Raw genomic sequence first — 19,458 nt, 5'->3', positions numbered from 1 at the left:
TTGTTTAACTATGTATTTACATATACTGTACAGTATACATATGCAAAGATGCAATGAACAATTTATAATCTAAATAACATATACCGGTACATCTTAGAAAAAGCCTTATTTGCATTAAAAAATACTCTATAATTTCCTAACTAGCAAATATGAGATTGAAGACTTTTAACATAAAACATTGCACAGATCAACCCTTGTATTAGCCCCTGTCTTATAGGCAGAAGTATTTATATAAGTGTGGGTTAATTACATTAGACTTGTATAACTATCACCCCCTGTAACTTTGCACTAGCTATGAGGTTCTTGTTCGGAGCACATGATAAGGTGTGTCCACGGGAAGTCACGTCACTTAGTGCTGAGCTAAGGGATAAGTATCCGGTTCCCTGGCCACCTTTTGCGGGTAGTAGTTTGATAACCCTGACGAGAGGAAGACATTATATAGAACCATCGTTGATGTGCTTCCGTCTTTCCTCGAGGGAGGACATCGGATACATTTCCGTTCTCCCTCGAGGGTCCCTATTCAAGATCACTTCCACTCTCACATCAATCGGACGTATTTTAGAAGAGCTACTTTAAGATAGCCTCCGTCCTCATTTAACACTCATAGCTACAGTGATTAAGTTAGGGTGATAATCCTTTTTGAAAGTGTACAAAGAAACCTTTTATAATAAATACACAAGAGGAACCTATTGGATTAAGTTACTGAAGACCCAATAAACTTTTATCTATATTTTAGTACATCTAGAATATAAGGTAACATGTTTCACTAGTGATTGTTACAAGTGGAGACAACCCAGGAAGGTTGTTACATATATGACAGCAACAACTAGAGATGAGGGTTGGATTGAGGGAGATGGTCGTCCTTGAATGGCATACGAAATAGTATGCCACAGTATGCTATATTAATGTATGAATTGTGCTGGGTAGAAGCAAGGCATATGTAAACAAGTCACTGATTGATGATTACAAGGGTACTAAAATATACATTAAATGGAAATGGACATTTTACCATTACATCGTTGTACTAATGGAGTTTCATTCACACCAAGTTACACAATATGCCAACTCCAGCAGTATACAATATATCGGTCTACATGGGATCTGTCACGTTACTGATATGTAAATTGCATTGGTTTAACACCGAAACAAGGTTTCAAATCATGGGACTCGCAGGCAACAAAACCCCCCATCTACGTATAGTACAACATTTGTAGTTGTAAGTTTCTGTGTGGCACCAGTTGTTTCATGGCGTCAAGCCCCATGGCTAACGATACTTTTGGGGGGACTGTACATCTTAAAGTAATTAAATCAGATGAGGTCAATGAAACTGCATAAATAATTTACACGATATCACTTTTAATTGGACAACAATTATTTTCCTGGGACAGGCATCCATACTACAACTGTGACCCATCAAGAATAAATAGATAAGTTTTGTAAAACATAAGCTGGACAGGAAGACAAGAAAACACAATGTACAGCAAATGAGAAACAAAATTACAAAGAAATAAAACTTATACAATATATCAATTGAATAACCTATATTACTGTACAGTACATAAGCATCTTAATCAGTGAACACACTTTATTGCTCACTGTTCAGTATCCAAGATAGGTATCAAGGTTTATGGCATCAGTGTACAGTACATACCATACTAGCATTATTCTGTTTGTGATAGACAAGAAAAATATGCAGTTACAATTAAATAGTACTGTACTGTGAAGATGGGTATAGTATAAAGTGTTGGTAACTGTAAACATGCACCCGTACAAACACCTGTGTAATATTGATTTATACAGACCCAAATAATTTGGGACTTTCTAATATATAATAGATTTATAATTTATTCCAAACATAGCACTGTTTTAAATATTCTGTACTTATTATTTATGAACCATGGTTGTTGGATATGTGGAAGAATGCCCAACCTCCACCAATCAACAAAAAGAAATTTTATGAGGAAACTTTAGAACATCATTGTCAGTATAAACAAAGAAAAGTTACTTCAGTCCTCGTGATATGCTGAGTTTGAATAGCTGCTATATGGCATTGTAATAGATGCTAAAGCATTTGCTTGTGATTTATCATGATTACATAAAATAAGAGTTGCTAGTAATAATTAAGTTTTATTTAGATATGCACCTATTCTAGTACAGTAAGTCCTCGCTTAACATCTTGGTTTCATTCCTGAAAACTGCGACGTTAACGGAATAAATTTTCCCAATAAGAAATAGACAAAATATGGGAGTTACATTCCCCAGCCTCCCTTTGCCCCATAAAATACATTACATATACATAAATTCAATGGAATTTTTAAAGAAAATAGTATATATTATACATCCAAATAAACTAAATCATTTTGTATTGTACTCACTGATGGGAAGAGGTGAAGCAAGAGTGTGGTGGTTAGTGGCGAGGAGGGGGGCAGGAGAGGAGGAGGGCAGGAGAGGAGGTGGGAGAGGAGGGTGGCGGCGAGTCATTGAGACCTGGAGGGTGGCTCCTCCTCCCGCTCTGACTGGGTGAGAGAGGGTGATGCGCCGTACAAAGTAGTCCATGACGACTTTATACTGAATTGGCGGGACATTGTCCGAATCATGGGTATCTAAAGAGTAGTGATGTTATAACGAAACAACGCTGTCGGGGGCAGAGTTAAGCGAGGACTTACTGTATTATAATTTGCTAATTGTTTTACATTGTTTCTGGTACTAAATATTATATGACATTAACAAGGAATACCTGTATCAAGTAAATAGAAAGTCTGTCTATATGGGTATACAGTACATAAGAAGTGCCAAAGCGTGTTATTTTTTTTTTTTTTTACCTGTTTATGGGCTAGTATAAAATTATATGGAAGAGTAAACTTTAAATTCCCTAGCCCTGATGAATGGTGAATTCGCATCCCTGGATACATGATATTTAGCTTCCAATACATGATAATAATGAGTTCAAAGTATTTGTAAATCTCAAAAGAAAACTATTCATTGAAAATCCAATTAGAACACCACAGAAATATATATACAGTACATGTACACTGCATAATATATGCCTACTTTTTGTATGAATAAGACTAAGATATCATAGAAAACAACAAAAGAACAGTTTACAGTACTGAAGATTATATTAGATGGGAAAAATCTACTTCTTTTAATTGTTGTTTCCCCAAATATGTCAAACTGTTATGATGGTTTAATATTATGATGCTGACTGACACTGTTTTACCATATCTAACAACTTTCCGTCCTTGTGCAGTTGTTTTGCTTCTGTTCCTCCGCCTATACACACACCACCAACAAATACTCGAGGAACCTGAAAGATATGTTAAAGTTGCTTACCATCTTTTGTAACATCATACATGACTCACAACACCAATTATTAGGGAAACCTCCACATACAACTACTTCTGCATATTTCTATTAATTCCTCCCCAAAACACCATATTTGTCATAAAGAAACATTCCTTGGCCATACTCCTCAAACCAACTTTATTTTTCAACATAATCTTGTCAATTTAGAAACACTGAGGATGACAACACGCTAGATTTACGAGCCTTCCAATTTCCCACACAAGGTCACTTACTATGCCTATAACCACCTTGAAATTTTCTGAAGTAAGCTACAGTTCAAGTTTGTGATGCTTAGTTACAGTATTAGCAGATTTTTTTAAGTGAAATACAAATACAGAACCAAATGTTGCAGGCATAAACCAAATAAAAACAAAACAAAACTAAACCTCTCCTAAAGAACTTATATATATATTTTTTTAGTTATGCTAAGTAAGGAAGGGTTTGATAATTTCAATCATGTCACCACAAACATTTCACACTCACTTTTAATGCGCACAAACCAACTGATGGCTTTTCACATTACAGGTGGTACCTCTCTAGTCCGGCATTCTGTGGTCCGGAACGATTTTAGTTTGCCCAATAGGTAGATAGGCAATTTTTTTTTTTTACTTATCTGAATTATTATTATTATTACAGGAGTATTACATTTTCGCCCCTCAGGCCCCAATGTGGGTCAGTGACCTGTGTCCGGGTGGGCTAATCCCTGTAAAAAAAAACAACAACAAAGCTGCGGGAAATTAAGGTTTGTTTACATCCGGCAGTTCGGTTCTCTCTCTCTGTTTGTCTATACAGAGTACAACATTTAACCCTTCAATATATATGAGCAGTAAATAAGTGTTGCTTTCATATTCGTATGTACAGTAATGACGATATGTTTTCACATGTGCGCACTTACATATGCGCAGTCTCACTTTTTTTCTTTACCATTAATGGTAAGCTACTTAGTATATTGTTCCATTTATTAACATTAAATAACATTACTTTAAACAACCATATTAATTTTTTTACATTAATTTTACTACAGCTACAACCAGGGTCTTATTTTCTTCAGTTTTATATGTAGAACCAATCAGTCACTGGTTTTGTAAACATTAACGAAAACAATGCCGGCAGCTATCTCGTCTCCTCGTGTGTTTTAATATTCCACCTATTATTAATGAATTGTATTGTTCATTTTGCACACAAACATTAATTCAATAAAAAAAATTCAGTAACATTATTTAAAACATATATGAACTGTAAATAAGTGTTGCTTTCATATTGTTATGTAGAGTACCGGTAATGGCGATATGTTTTTCACATGTGTGCACTTACATATGCGGTCTCACTTTTTTCTTTAACATTAATGGTTTGCTACTTTTACTGTTCCATTTATTAACATTAAATAACATTACTTAAAACAACCCAACTTTGGGGGAGGTGGTGTAAGCACCCAGAATTTATTTTGAAATCTAACCAATATCATGGCCATTTTGAAGCACATCATTATAACTTTCTTTGACCTTCCATTTTTACACCTCAGTGACCCTGAGTTTTGGCTGTTCCTTAATCAGTACCAATATCCCCATACTGATGTTGCTAGTGTGGTTCCCTTAGATGTAATGGACTGTATGTTTTTCACCCCCTTCAACCATGGTGTCGACACAGTTCTCCCTCACATTGACCCTGATGCCTTTCTACAAAACTCACTGGGTTACACCAACCCCAGTTGTAACTATTATTTTCCTGACTCGCCTGAGTTTAGCTGCAGCCTCATACTACCTCATTCCTTCACCTAAATTAGCCATAATATCAACAGTATTCCCCTTCACTTAGAGACCATTTTAGATCAGCGTATATCTTCTATTGCCCACAAATTTGATGTATGTACTTGGGTTCTGTTAGACCAAACTCACCAACGATATTGACCATTTGTATGACATCCCTAATTATACTAGTCACTGCGTCAATATGTCACAACACAGTGGTGGTGTCACACTATATGTTGATACTAAGTATAACACTTCTGTAAAAGATGATTTAAAGGTCCAAGAGGAGTTTATGGCGAGTGTTTTCACTGAATTATGTAACGGCACACAAAATATCCCAGTAGGAATAATCTACAGAATATCCCACACTAATGTAAAGAACTTTCTTGAAAAATTATCAGAGCTTATCTCTATTATAAGCTCAGAGAGGAAACTTTGCTACATTATAGGAGATTTCAAACTTGATCTACTAAAATCTGAGGCGGACACCTCAGCTAGTGACCTTCTTGCTTCCTGTCATTCTAAGCTCTTCTTCAACACAATAACCAAATCCACCAGAGTAACTGCCACCTCTGCCACTATGATAGATCATATCTGGACTAACAACACTCCTAACAATCTTGCAAGTGGAATTATTTATAACACTATCTCAGATCACTTCCCAGTTTTTGCCATGTATAAAACAGCCTCAAGATCTGAAAGGTCTCATAAAGTCACAATAAAATATAGAGACTACTGAGCTGACAACAGGCTCCTTTTTTAAAACAACTTAATGAACGCTAAGTGGGATCTTGTCTATGCCTCCAACAACCCTAATGTAAGTTGTTGCAACTTCTCTTGCATCTTCAATGCTTGCTTTAATAAATGCTTCTGCCTCAAGACTAAGTTAGTAAAAACTGTATCTATCTCCAAACCCTATATTACAAGTGAAATCAATGCAATGATAAAAGAAAAACAAACTCCAAAGAAAATTTGCAAAGAAAAAACATAACTTTCGGTGATGCCTACCAAAGTACGGGAATAAAAAATTGAGTAACTCAAGCAGTTAGAAATGCCAGGCATAGCTATTATACAAATAAGCTCCAGTCAACATCAGGCAACAGTAAGAAATCCTGGACTATCATCAATTCTGTTCAGAACAGGAACACTCAACCCACAGCCTCCCACTCAGCTTTTATGATAAATGATAGTTGTAATGCAACCCTTCCTGATTACCAATCACTTCAATGATTATTTTATCAATGTTGGCAAAAATCTTGCAGAGAGCATTCCTAATTACCATGAGAAATTTAGAGCCTACCTACAAAACAGACAGCAAAATTAGCTGTTCTTATCCCCCGTCACAACAGATGAATTGCTGACCATCAAAAAAATTTCCAAAGATGAAGCCAAAGTTCACCCAGCATATAAAAAATCTGGGGATAAAGGTCTTTTCAAGAATTACTGTCCCATATCAGTCCTACCAGCCTTAAGTAAGATACTGGAGAAGCAAGCATGTAACAGACTAAATTCCTTCTGCAGTGTCAATAACATCCTTACAGACTCTCAGTTTGGATTTAGAGCTGGAAGGTCAACTGAGAGTGCTCTGCTATCCTTTACTAATGACATCTTAAACTCCTTTGATGACAGTCAGTTCCATTCTTGGTCCTGCTCTGTTCTTGTTGTACAAAAACGATATACAGGTAATCCACTCCAGCACACTCGTCAGATTCAACTTATTTGCAGAAGATTGTAACCTCTATGCCAGCAACTCAGATCTCCATTCCTTGATGAGAAACTATGAACACTGAATTGACCAAAGTCAGGACCTGGATAAAACGTAATAATCTGTACTTAAACCTCGAAAAACCCACTACACAATCTTTCACAGAAGGAAAAATCTACCCCCAGATTTGGACCACCTGTACCTTGGAAATACTGTCTTCAAATGTGAACAAAATACTAAATTACTTGGGTTGTTGTTGATGAGAAACTTAACCGGAGAAACCACATACAAGCGGTATCCTGTATCATAGGCACAGGCAACCCGCGGCCTGGACCATGTGTTTGTGCAGCCCGTGGAGTGACTGAGAAGTTCTATTTAATGTGGCCCACTGTACAGCAAGATGCAGCCAGTTTATGGTGAGTAAAGCAACATTTATTTAAAGAATATGGCTTATCAATACAGTACTCGTGTCTAACAAAATGTCTGGATGATTTGTCTCATTATCTAGGTACACTACCAATCTAAGGTCAACAATGGTTTCTTGTCTTATTTCTCAATCAAGTGGCTCGTGTTAATTCAAGGTGTTACTTACAAAGAGTTGCTCTGTTGATTTTCCTAATATTGCTTTGGTGGTACAGCGGTAGCACACATATCTCTCGCCAACATGTCAAGGGTTTGAGCCTTGGCCGTACACACATGAGAAGGGTGTTATCAAGTGCGACCCTACCAAACATCACAGGTTTCCCGGTCCCCGGTTTCCTCCTGTACTAACACTGGATAGAGCGCCCAAACAGCTTGTAAGCGGCAAAAATAATACAGAAAAAAAAAGACATTTAAGTTATGTTTCTACATAAAATTTCCTTCTTTCCTGCCATTTATGAGATTTCTTTGAGATCTTCAGTGTTGATCTTTACCAATGACTAACTGTGGTAGCTATAACTTTCCTTTCACCTTTGTACTGTATTCATAGCCCTTCTGTCTACAGTTACTAATTCAGACTAGGGGAAATCTTCTGAACTAACATGCTAAATTAACAATCTAAAAATGCTAGGAATATGTGATACCTCCTACACCCAATCCTTTACAAACACCCCTCTACATCAACCTATCAATAGTTACAGAAGTATGTGTGTGTGTGTGGAAGGTAGCTGGATGTGAGTGTGTTAGGATGTGTTGTCAGGTTGTGTGTGTTTAAATCTGTAATGTTTGTATGTGAGTGTAAGTGTCTGGTGTACATTCACATCAAAACAGAGATATATAAAAATAAAACAGATATATTATACAGTACTTACAGTTCTCTGTCCTGTCATGTGATCCAAGACATCTTGAACTGCAGACCCTTCTGACTGTTTGTCTAGCTCATAGACTTCGTATGGTATGCCAAGGTCATTGAATGCCTATATGGATATGTAAAAATAAAACAATTCTTCATAAACAACATCTCCTTTGGCCAAATGTACACAAGATAATCCATCTTACAAAATTTATAGACACAAGGAATCATTATTTAGTCAAATAGATATATACTGTACTGCACTCTATTGAGAATTTTCCTTGAAACTGTGATTATCCTAAGTGTTGTTTAATACATTATTGATATAAACTAGTAAAAGAGACAAACTTCACTTTGAGGAGAAAAAGGCTACACGTGAAAAAGGTTTGGTTGTTAATTCTAGAAAGGATCTTAGAGCCAGTCAGATAAGGTTACAGGGGGAAATGTTTCTGAAGAGTTAAGTATAATCATACTGATAGTAAGAGGCACATTCACTCGTGAACACACTTACAGATCAGTGACTTGTAGTGTACTAATTCATGGGAATACGAGATCCTAAATATATAACAATACTAAACTACAGTATCATGACTTACTCATACTGTAATGGGAATTTTAATAAAGGAAATATCACCTGAAGTAGTGAATATACACTAAATGTCCTTTATAACCTTGCAACTTAACAAAATTATATTAATTGGTGTGTAAAATGGTAGTTTATATGAACTGTATCAGGTGGTGGAAAAAAAGTTAACTTGGAAGGGGGAACAACAGCGGTAAGGTCATCTGCTACATCAAACCACTGCAAGACTTTCAGTTCGACATACAGGGTTACCCGCCAGATACAGGAAAAGTGCAGAGAACAGCGACATGACCTGTACATGGCCTTTATCGACCTAACCAAGGCCTTCAACTTTGTCAACAGGGAAGCCCTCTGGCGGACCCTCAGCCATTTTGGCTGCCCACCAAAATTCATCGCCATCGTGAGGCAACTCCACGATGGCATGAACAGCAGTGTACTGCACAATGACCCCCCAGTCTGAGTTCTTCCCCATCCAAACAGGGGTAAAACAAGGGTGTATACTGGCACTAACTCTCTTTTCCATTTTCTTGGCTGCCTTCCTTACTCGTCCCAGTGACAATTTAACCGGCGGGGTGGACATCGAGTACCGGAAGAAAGAAGGATCTTTTCAACATAAGACGACTCCATTCAGGAACAAAGGTGCCGGCAGCTTCCATTATTGAGCTTTAGTATGCAGACGACCTCACCTTTGTTGCTCACACTGAATGCAACTTACAGGAGATCCTGAACACCTACACAGATGCGTACGGTATGCACTCTTCGGCCTTGAGGTGAATGTACGTAAGACTCAGATTCTCTTTCAGCCTGCCCCTGGTTCAGCCACACCTCCACCATCCATCCAGTTCAATGGTACTACCCTCTCTAATGTTGCCCACTTCCAGTATCTGGGCTCCCATCTGTCCACCACCACAGACATTAATGAAGAGATTCAACATCGGATCAGATGTGCATCTCAAGCCTTTGGCAGACTCCGCACCCGTGTCTTCAGCTGTAAGGAGCTGAAATTATCTACAAAGCTGCATGTATAATGAGCAGTGGTCCTTCCCACCCTGTTATATGGCAGTGAGACATGGGTCACATACAGGAGGCATCTCAAGGCACTTGAAATCTTTCATCAACGTAGTCTACGTTCCATCCTCCGAGTTCGCTGGGAAGACAAAAGAACAAATGCCAGTATTCTCACTGACATCAACTGTAGGAGCACCAAGGCTACCACTATCTATGAACAACTACATTGGACTAGCCATGTTACCGCATGGATGTCAGTAGACTGCCAAAGCAGCTACTTTACAGTCACCTAATGAATAGTAAACGTAATGATGGTGGGCAACTGAAAAGGTATAAGGATAGTCTTAAGAAAAACTTGAAAAAGTGTCAAATCGACCCCCTCACCTGGGAGATGATTACTCCACATCGTCATGCTTGGAGGAGCACCGCATGAGAAGGTGTCAATGCTTTCGAATTAGCCCGATTACAAACCGAGACAGACAAGCGTCAACGCTGGAAAGATGCTGCTGCTGCCCCTCTCGCACTAGATGTCGCCATCCACATGTGCAACATCTGTGAATGACTCTGCCGGTCCCATATTGGCCTCATTAGTCAATTTAAAACTCGCCAACGAAGGTGACATGCCTAATAACTCATATCATTGTCTCATAGCTGGATGATCGTCATACTCGATTCTGAGTGACCGCAAAGTAGTAGGATTACCCACCCTAACACTATTTGGGGTTAGGCTAGGTTAACATTACGGTCAAAAATTTTTAGGTGAAATAAGCTGTGGTGGAGATTCTTCAAGTCATCCCACTTACCTTCTTAGCCATCTTGCAATAAGGGCAGTAAGTCTTAGAGAAAATTACAACACAATTATTCTTCACTTTCTCATTCACCATTTCTGCAACAGGACCCTTCATGTTTACTGCTGGTATCTGACAACTTGGCGAGCCTCCCATTTGCAAAAATAAATAAAATCTGAAAAACAATAAATTCTAAGAACACATGCAGTATTCTGTACTATCCTAAGTTCTTAACCTAACAAAAGGGTAAATCTTTAGTTTAGTACTGTTCTACCATTCTTTTAATCTTTCCAATTTCAAAACTCTTTTAAAGTTCAGAAAACAATCTTAACATAACAAACCTAATACAGGGGACAGTAATCCTCATGAAGTGTTCATTATGGTAGCTTTGGTTGATTCATGTAATTTACTTTCCTAAGTAGATAGACAGATAATGTACAGATATTCATTCAGTAAAATAGTCCTATATGGTCACATTGATTCAGCAAGTACTGGATTATAGACAGCGTAAGTACAGGGTATATAAATGTGCAATCACCCCACAAAAGTCCTGTTGCCTCTCATGTTCTTCCATGAACCCCAAGATTAAGATTCATGAGCCCAAAGCAGCTGAAACTAATGGTTTGGGAGGAGAGGAAACAGACTTTTGTGGGTGACTGAACATGGCCAATGCACAATCTATAAATATTTTGTATATAATATACTTGCACGATCTACACAATATGATATGTTGTATACCTCCTACACTTACTCTATAATGTACAGGGTGTCCCATTGGAAAATTAATGTTCTCTCATATTTTGTTTTCAGGTGAGGAAATAATAAATCAACAGATGGCAGAGAAATTAACAACAGAGAAAAGACTCAGTTTAATAATCACAGGAGGAAGGCCAAAGGCTGAAAACCGATCACTTATACAAAAGCATTTAATTGACACCACAAGCGTTTGTATAGAAGGTTGCTTTAATTGTTTGTATGACATCAATAAGTAAAGTAAACCACAAGAAAGGCCTCAGATGGCCATGGTAAATAGGCATACAGAACCGGCATATTATTAATAGAAAGAGTAATGGTTAATATTCCATAGTAACTATTCATGGAACTTTATACTGATTCCTATATAGGGAGATAAAGCTCCCCAAAATACAGTACTACAGTCGACCCTCGTTAAAACGGACCCCTTTAATCCGGATAACGGATAAACAGGACGAAATCTGAGTTAAGCGAGGGACTGTCCGTGTCAAATTTCTGGTTCTGGGATTGTCCGATAGATGGCTAGCGCGCACCAAACTGCCAGTCATTGTTGACTTTTAGCGCCATATTCGAGTATCGGTGTTGTGTTGCCCTGCAATTTTCGTTGATATTTCAGTGATTAGGCATCTTTCAGCCTTGTATTTTACATCATGCCTTCAAGGGGGAGTAATACGCCGAAGGGGAAGCATGTGACCCTTTCTGTGAACCAGAAACTGGAACGTATGAGGAAGTTAGAGGCTGGTGCTTCGGTGGCTAGAGTTTGTGGCGAGTATGGTGTTAAAAAGTAAACAGTTTCGGACATACGCAAGGCTAAGGACAAACTCACTCAGAGGGCGGGCGAAAATGACGTCACAGAAGACGACATGAGAAACTGGCTAGAAGACACAGAGGGTGACCCTGGATACCAAGTCTTAACAGAAGAAGAAATAGCGGATGAAGTTCTCGTTGGTGACAGCAGAGATAGTGAAGATGAGGACGACGACGAACCATTGCCCAAGAAACCCAAACTCTCTGTTATATGAGAATCCATTGATATTATCATTTCTTACATTGAATTGTCAGCAGAAACTGATGTTCAGCATTACTATCAACATATTAGAGCCTTTAGGGAACTCATTATCCAGAGGCAGCATCAGCAAGGTAAACAACTGAAACTCGACTCATTCTTCAAGCCAGTTCGTCCTAACCCTGCTGCAGCTGTTGAGCCTGCTGACGATATTGATGACCCTCCTGCTGCTGACTCAGGCCATCCTCAGTCACCTCAGCCTTCTATGAGTGGGGGACAAGGACCAGTGGAGCATCATAGCTCTACTGACTCCGAATGACAAGTTATCACCTCTACCCCCCACCTCCACCACAGCAAGCTCATCTGTCATCTACCAAAGGTAAATGAAATTAACAATTTACGGTATTAACTTTTTTATTTTTACATACTGTAATGTTTTATATAGCTAGTTATATGATGTTTACAGTATTTCCTGTATTTTTGTTACTGTGTAACATGTTCAGCGTACAGTGTATATACGGTACTGTATTTCCAATATCATATACGTAGGCCTATACAATATTAACCCCTAAATCGGTTAATTCGGACAATCGGCTAAAACAGACACCCTTCCCCCCTATTAGTCCGTTTTAACGAGGGTCGACTGTATTGTACTTTCTTCTCGAGCATTTCCGATGTAAATTTATAGTCTGTTTTATTTTCACTTTTTTTATTTCGCTTTAGAAAATACAAGATCACAGGCATATTTTTTTGTTTAATTCTAACTCAGTCAATCAGCGGAAGTCTCAATCTCACGTGATTTTGAATTAGTGGGAAGATGGCTTCTGTCTGTGAAGGTTGTTCATTGGAAGACTAGCGTGTAATTCAACGAGTATTTGAGAAAGAAGCCGCAGCTGTTGACATCTTTAGGTCTCATGGTGTTCTCCTTGGTTCAGTTAAGTGTCCAAGGTGTAATTCAGACTGTCTGTATCATCAAGATCCTCCACCATCTGGTATTTAAGGTAAGTTTTAGTGAAGTAAAGTTACAGTAGATGAGATACTCTATACTTGTAATTAGAATCTCTGGAATTTTATCTTTGCAATCAGTAGTGACAACTCTTAAGACACATTTCCCTTGCAAACAACTTACATATGCTTGGGGGTCCAAGGGGATGGAGCCCCCTGGGTAGGAGGATAGGTAGAGTCATTTGCGAGGAAAATGTCATTGAAGAAAATGTCTTAGAATTGCTGGTAAGTGGAGGAGATGGTTAGCACCAGAAGGACTTACGGAATTGCACCAATTTTTCAGATGTTGTTTGGATGATACCGAGTAATAATGTCAAAGCAACAAAATTGTAGTAGTTTTTCTTTTTAGCTGCCTCTCCTTTGATCATATATTACTTGTAATTGGCAGGGCATGAAAGGAGGAGGAGGAAATAATGGAGCAAAAACACAATGAACACTGATCATATGACAGTAATTTCATGTCTCTACATCTTTTGTACGGAAAGAAATAAAACATTTACCATGATTATGGCAACCATTTTTTGGTTCACATTGTCTGCTATACAAGTGCGTCCGCAGTCTTTGTTTTCATTTTAAGAAAAAAAAAATCTCATCGGGCGTGTTTATTAAAATTTAAGGTAATTTATGAGGAAACTGCTACACCAGAAGGAGTTGTTCGATTTGTTCATTTTTTTCCACAGACGTTCTTATAATTATAGTAAGTATTTTAAAGAGCCAACAACTTTAATTTAATTATAAGTATTTTTCACCTGTAGTGGGCAGGGAATGAAGGGCGAGGGAATTTCCAAGGTAAAATACTGTGAAAAACTGATCATACGACACTAAAATAATGTTCCTATGTGTTTTGTAAGCGAAGAAACTATTTACTGTAAATACTCCTCCGAAAAATCTGCCAAGTTACCGCTTGTCGTATGTTTGTTTACAACAGACCCGCTCAGTCTGAGCGTACTCTTACATCCACAAAAAAACATAAATTATACCATGACACTTCACCAAAGTTGCTTTCATTGGTAACAGATATCAAAATAAATACTTTCCTTTCAATATGGCAGGGGGTCTAGGGGGCGGAGTCCCCCGGCTAGGGAGTTACGTAAGGTTAGAAAAGTTTCTTTGGTTGGTTAGGTCGGGTCCTATTAGGTTCTAGTAAATGTTGCATCTTAAAATATTTACTAGTAATAATAAAAACACCTGTGGGAAAAAAAAAAAAAATTGAACATTCTTTCTGGTGGTAGTGGTGTTCTAATACATTACCCAATTTATATTGGATTGAATTATTTCACTTCTAGATATGTTTGAATGATAGTAACTAAGAAAATGGAAATGACAATGCACAGGTTAGGAAGATTAGGTAGGTTAGGTCAGCTTCTAATTAGTTCTGTGCAGTTTCACTCCCATTTTTGTGTTCAGGTAATTATTGACAACTTATCCGCTGTCTATTTTTCATAGAAAACGATTATAAAAATACCACAATATCACTGTTTTATAGTGGATACAGTCATAGTTTATTTGAATGTGTTAAAAAGTGGTTGTTTATAAATTAAACCTAATCTAACCTTAGTTGATATGATAAACAAACGGCAGAAGCGTTGTTAGAAGACCTAACCAACAAACCTACCTAACCTTATCCAACTTCTTAGCCATGGGGCTCCACCCCGCAGACCAGTCGGTATATTAAATGGTATTACAGTATTATCATTTTGGTTAGCTAGGGAATTTTATAATTTTAAGCTTGTTTCTTCGATAATATTCTTCCGAAATTTATTACTTTCCAGTTAGGTTGAAATTGTTTTCCCGATGGTTTTGATGTGTTTAGAACGATTCTGACCTTCATTATCACCGCAGATTACTACTTTTTGTGATCTTCCCCCACCCAAAAGCCCTGGTTCCCACTGGGGGTTCCCATTATTGATACTTTTACCTTTTACTTTTATCTTCTTCACCACTGATTGGCTTGTTAGCTGCTTGGGTGATTGGTCACATCTCTGTTACACACTGTTGGCAAGTACTGGGCATGCACTGGCTCCTGAATGTATCTGAACCTTCTCCAGTGCTGGTCAAGGCTGGTCTTGAATCAGCTCGCACTCGGTGCTCATACAAAAACACTCTCTAGCAGGTTGTTCCGCGAGTTCACAACTCTCACTCAGAGAAAGGGTAAATATTGACGACTGACCTGCGGCCGATTTTTCTTAAATAACGATTATAAAAAAGTCGCAATTTCATTGTAGTTTATAGCAGTGGCGTATTCTTAATGAATGCAAGGCACTACTAGAAAGCAAAATATATTTTTAAATAGTATCTTCAATAATACAGATTTAATTTTAGTCTTCACTTTTTTTCACTCAGAAAAGTCGAAGAGACTCAGCGTCCCTCAATGCACGCAGAAGGATAAGCCACATGCCCTCAATGAACATATAGACGTTACCATCCTATCAATAACATGCTAAAATGAAGTTTATTGTGTTGGAGCTTAAGGAATTTGAGCCATTGTAGTCAAATTTAATACTTTTTCCATTAAGTGATATTATATTACCTGAGAGTTGTTGTTCCATAAGAGTGGCTATGAAATAAGGTTTCTATAAATGTAATGGGTACAAATGCATGCAATTCGGAAACTGCATTCACTTGCCGAGAGGCTATGAAGACCGGTGGCGGCTCTCCGTCAGCTGGACAAAACTGATCCACATTTTTTTTTTAATATTTCTAAATAACCCTATAGTCTGCTTTCAGTTATAGTTTTTCACTTGGGAAAGTTATTCAGATTTCTGTTTTACTTGAAATAATAATCGGATCATATAAATAAAAACATTTACTTTTTATTTAAATGTTCAGCAATAAGATCATTGACAACTTTACAGAGGGCCAGCGTTGTGCATGATGCCTACAGTGTGTTTTCTCTCAGCTGAGAAAAGATGCCTCGCCCCCTTCTCAAGACTTACAGCTGATTGGCGGTTTCAAACCTGTTCGATTTCGTCCTGAAGTATTAATGTATTTCTAAAGAGTTAATTCACAATCGTTGGGATGACCGTTTCTGACGATAAAGATAGTTGGCTAAATTATATAAAGATACATACGTTCATTATTTCAATCATAAGTACGTAGGAAATTTATCATAAACTCTGGTAGCAAATTCACGCTTTCGGAGGATGCATTTAATATATACTTATTTTTACCCACAATAAGACATACTAAGACAAATTACATATCAGTAATACTACATTATATTTTTACCCACAATAAGGCATACTTAGACAAATTATGTATCAGTAATACATTATGCAAAAACTAATATTTTAAAAGATCAGAACCACATTGAAATATTTACAGGGCTGTCAGCAGAGGCGGGAAATATGAAGTAGGTATTTCTAAATTACTGTAGATCACACTGAAAGCTTAATGTTCTTTTACCGTAAGTATTTTTGCACCCATTATTTCATTATTTCTAATAGATACTTTGTCAGATGTCACTGATATAATTGAAGAAATTAGGTGTTTATAAAGGCTTGACGACCCTTATTTAGAGAAAGGCCATATCCTACTTGATATTTGATTTGATAACTGATATATGTGGGTGTTCTGCATGCCTCATCAGTGCAACCACAGTACACCACTGTTTTATAGTGGACACTGTTGTAGTTTGTGCAAATGTGTTGAAAAGTATTTATTTCTAAATTAAACATAACGTAACCTAAGTTGATATGAAAAACAAGCAGCAGAAAAATTGTTAGACCTCACCAACCTAACCAAACAACCCTACTTAACCTAACCTAACTTCCTAGTTGGGGGCCTTCACCCCCCCCCCGGTATATTAAACAAAAAGAACTTACTATAATATGGTGTAATTTTACTTTTTGAGGACGAGAGAGCAGCCGTCCATACCAAACTGTTTTTAAGCATACACTGAGCATCAGTGTTGATTAAGCCCGGGTGGCGGAGTGTTTTGAAGTACTTCAATATGATTGCCTGCTTACATCCTGGGATGACACATCACTGCCGCATTACTGCCAAGAAGACAAAGTAGTACGCACCTAGGTGCCTAATTATCTACCAAACAAAGCATTTGCACAAGAAATGATTATCATATCAGAACTCACTCATGAAAATAAAGTTAGAAAATGAACAGTAAAACAAATAACTCATCTGCGGGTATTTTTGCGTTTTCACATTCCACATTCCTACCACTAATCTATTATCATATTCTAATAAGACGTCTAATTATAAGATAATTTTCATCTTATTACATTACCGTCGCAAATGTGTAATAACGGAGATAGCAAATCCAAAAATGTTCTCTTTTCCATTAATCTTCTGCCATTTTCGCCTACCTCACCTCCCACACTGCGTGTCTCCTTCATAAATCGTCATGCGCATGCGTTCCCGTACACGTCACGCGACCAATCAAAAGCGGTTTTTGTTTTGCAACCAATTAAAATGATTTGTGGTTTAATTCGCGGTATTTTTGGCCCAATCAAAACCGACTTTTATTTTGGGTCTCATAATTCTAAATTCAAATTAATTTCCGACCTTGGAGGTCTGCGATGGGTTTCACTTAAATTATATGGAGCCGATTGCGAGTTTTTGGGAAAAAAACGAAGAAACTGTAGCATTTTTTCGATCGCATGGTGTTCTTCCAACCTCAGTAAAGTGTCTTAAGTGCAAGACTGAATGTAAATATCGCAAAGAACAACATAATATGGGGAGTTGTGTAAGAATCTCACAATCCAACGACGAACAAGAACCAGCCCAATAAAGTAAGAAATAGGTGATTCCATCATATGGTGAGTCAGTTAGGTTAGGTTAGGTTTGGTTTTTGCTTTTCTAGTATTTTTTGGTGTATTTTTCATTCGCTTAGCCATTATTTTTTTTTTTTTTCGAAAACGGCCCACGAAAAAAAAATCGATAAAAAACCGGCCAATTTCCGACGGAAATGAAGGTCATATTCGGTCTAAACACACACAAATACACTAGAAAATATATTTTTGACTTTCTACCAGAGTGGGAGGTGAAAGTGCAAATTTACCCATCTGCGGGTCAATCATCAACATTAACCCCAAAAAGATAGCCCTCACAATTTTCTGTTTCTGGACTTGAGGCTTCTTCAACCCCTTGTGGGGCGAGCGTCCTCCAGCTCCAGGTAAAATATGAAGGTCAGGTTTAACTAAAACACTATAATACACATTTTTTTAAATAAAATCTGAGAGCAGCCAATGACGAATATTTACCGAAATGGAGGTCAGAATCATTCAAACCCCATCGGAAAAACATAATTTCAACTTCCAATGGGTGGTGACCGAAACAATAATTTTACCCATTATACCTGTAGTCTATTTACATTGCTTTATACCTGTATTTGCTCTTTATATTGTGTACCTGTACTGTTTATATACATTCTGAACCAATGTAAGTCTGCATTAATCAAATTAATAAATGGTAATCAGCCTAGCTATCAATAGAGAATTACACTTGGTCCTTACTGTTTATATTCAGCTCCTCCTGACACCCGAAAACAAACTAAAATTACATGGTTAAAGTAGACACTTTTAAAGGTCCTTAAATAATAAAACAAAACATATTTTCAAGTTACTTTCTTATCTTTGATATATACTTTACCTCCAATTTCTAAAATGTATAGAAAATTTTTGGTATAACACTAGTCAAAGCGTATGGGTAAGATATGAATATTAGAGTTTAAATCCTGTAATGGTCCTTCAATGTGTTAGGTTAAAAAAGTAAAGTAAGTCTAATGGTTATTTTCAGATGGAGCCTTCACCAGCAGGTCCAAGCTTAAGAAATTAACAAATTATTCGTGTAACAGTGTTAAATATTATAATGAATAATGACAATGTGTATTTAATTAGTAATTGATTAACTTATAAGTTATTTAAAGTCCAAGTCGTACTTTTAGTTACTTAATTTACATGTGACCTTAATTACTTATCAAACTGATTGTAATACAGTACTGCATTTAATTCACTCGTGATTTGTAATGTTAATTTATAAAGTCTAGTCTTTTTCTTAGTGAGGTATCCTGGGTGACCAGAAAGAAACAGAAACTTAATATAAAAAATGGGGACAAAGAAGATAAATAATTAAAAACCCAAATAAATAAAGGTAGGATATTGACAAGAAAGCTGTCAGTAAACAGAAAAATAAACATACAAATGAATATGATGAACATCAATTCTGATGTAGGACATTTAAGACTCAGGAAGAAGGAATGAAATAGGTATTAAGCTGAGAAACACCA

At 37.2% G+C, this 19,458-nt stretch overlaps 2 protein-coding genes across 8 annotated transcripts in view; one reads left to right on the top strand and one right to left on the bottom strand.

The window, feature by feature from the left end:
• The window catches only part of LOC121854667 (protein O-linked-mannose beta-1,2-N-acetylglucosaminyltransferase 1-like), a 36,867-nt gene that overhangs the window by 7,944 nt on the left and 9,465 nt on the right, over positions 1 to 19,458 (top strand). For 3 of the 7 annotated variants that reach the window (XM_042349358.1, XM_042349351.1, XM_042349354.1), the window contains exon 2: positions 11,261 to 12,588. The exons of 2 other annotated variants lie outside the window; for them this stretch is intronic. The gene's annotated coding sequence lies outside the window, so the exon portion shown is untranslated. Of the gene's footprint in view, positions 1 to 6,801; positions 7,215 to 11,260; positions 12,589 to 19,458 lie in introns of those variants that run through there. 2 more of the 7 variants (XM_042349353.1, XM_042349352.1) reach the window with 2 other exon arrangements.
• On the bottom strand, positions 1,337 to 10,625 carry LOC121854668 (glutaredoxin-2, mitochondrial-like). The gene is made up of 3 exons (XM_042349360.1): positions 10,466 to 10,625; positions 8,091 to 8,195; positions 1,337 to 3,307 (listed from the first exon to the last, which is right to left on the bottom strand). Exons 1-3 carry the CDS (start codon positions 10,604 to 10,606, stop codon positions 3,194 to 3,196), a joined length of 360 nt encoding a protein of 119 aa, XP_042205294.1. The 5' UTR covers positions 10,607 to 10,625; the 3' UTR covers positions 1,337 to 3,193.

Source organism: Homarus americanus, unplaced genomic scaffold (assembly GCF_018991925.1).
Source record: "Homarus americanus isolate GMGI-L3 unplaced genomic scaffold, GMGI_Hamer_2.0 scaffold44605, whole genome shotgun sequence".
Taxonomy (NCBI): domain Eukaryota; kingdom Metazoa; phylum Arthropoda; class Malacostraca; order Decapoda; family Nephropidae; genus Homarus; species Homarus americanus.
Note: the sequence above shows the minus strand (reverse complement) of the source record. Positions and strands in the feature narration are given on the sequence as shown.

What these genes read in the sequence shown, in the direction of transcription:
- LOC121854668 (XM_042349360.1), bottom strand. Translation starts at nt 10,606, where the DNA reads ATGGGAGGCTCGCCAAGTTGTCAGATACCAGCAGTAAACATGAAGGGT. An exon ending in ATTGCAAGATGGCTAAGAAG is followed by an intron (nt 8,196 to 10,465) that starts GTAAGTGGGATG and finishes ATATCCATATAG; the next exon opens with GCATTCAATGACCTTGGCAT. An exon ending in ACATGACAGGACAGAGAACT is followed by an intron (nt 3,308 to 8,090) that starts GTAAGTACTGTA and finishes CATATCTTTCAG; the next exon opens with GTTCCTCGAGTATTTGTTGG.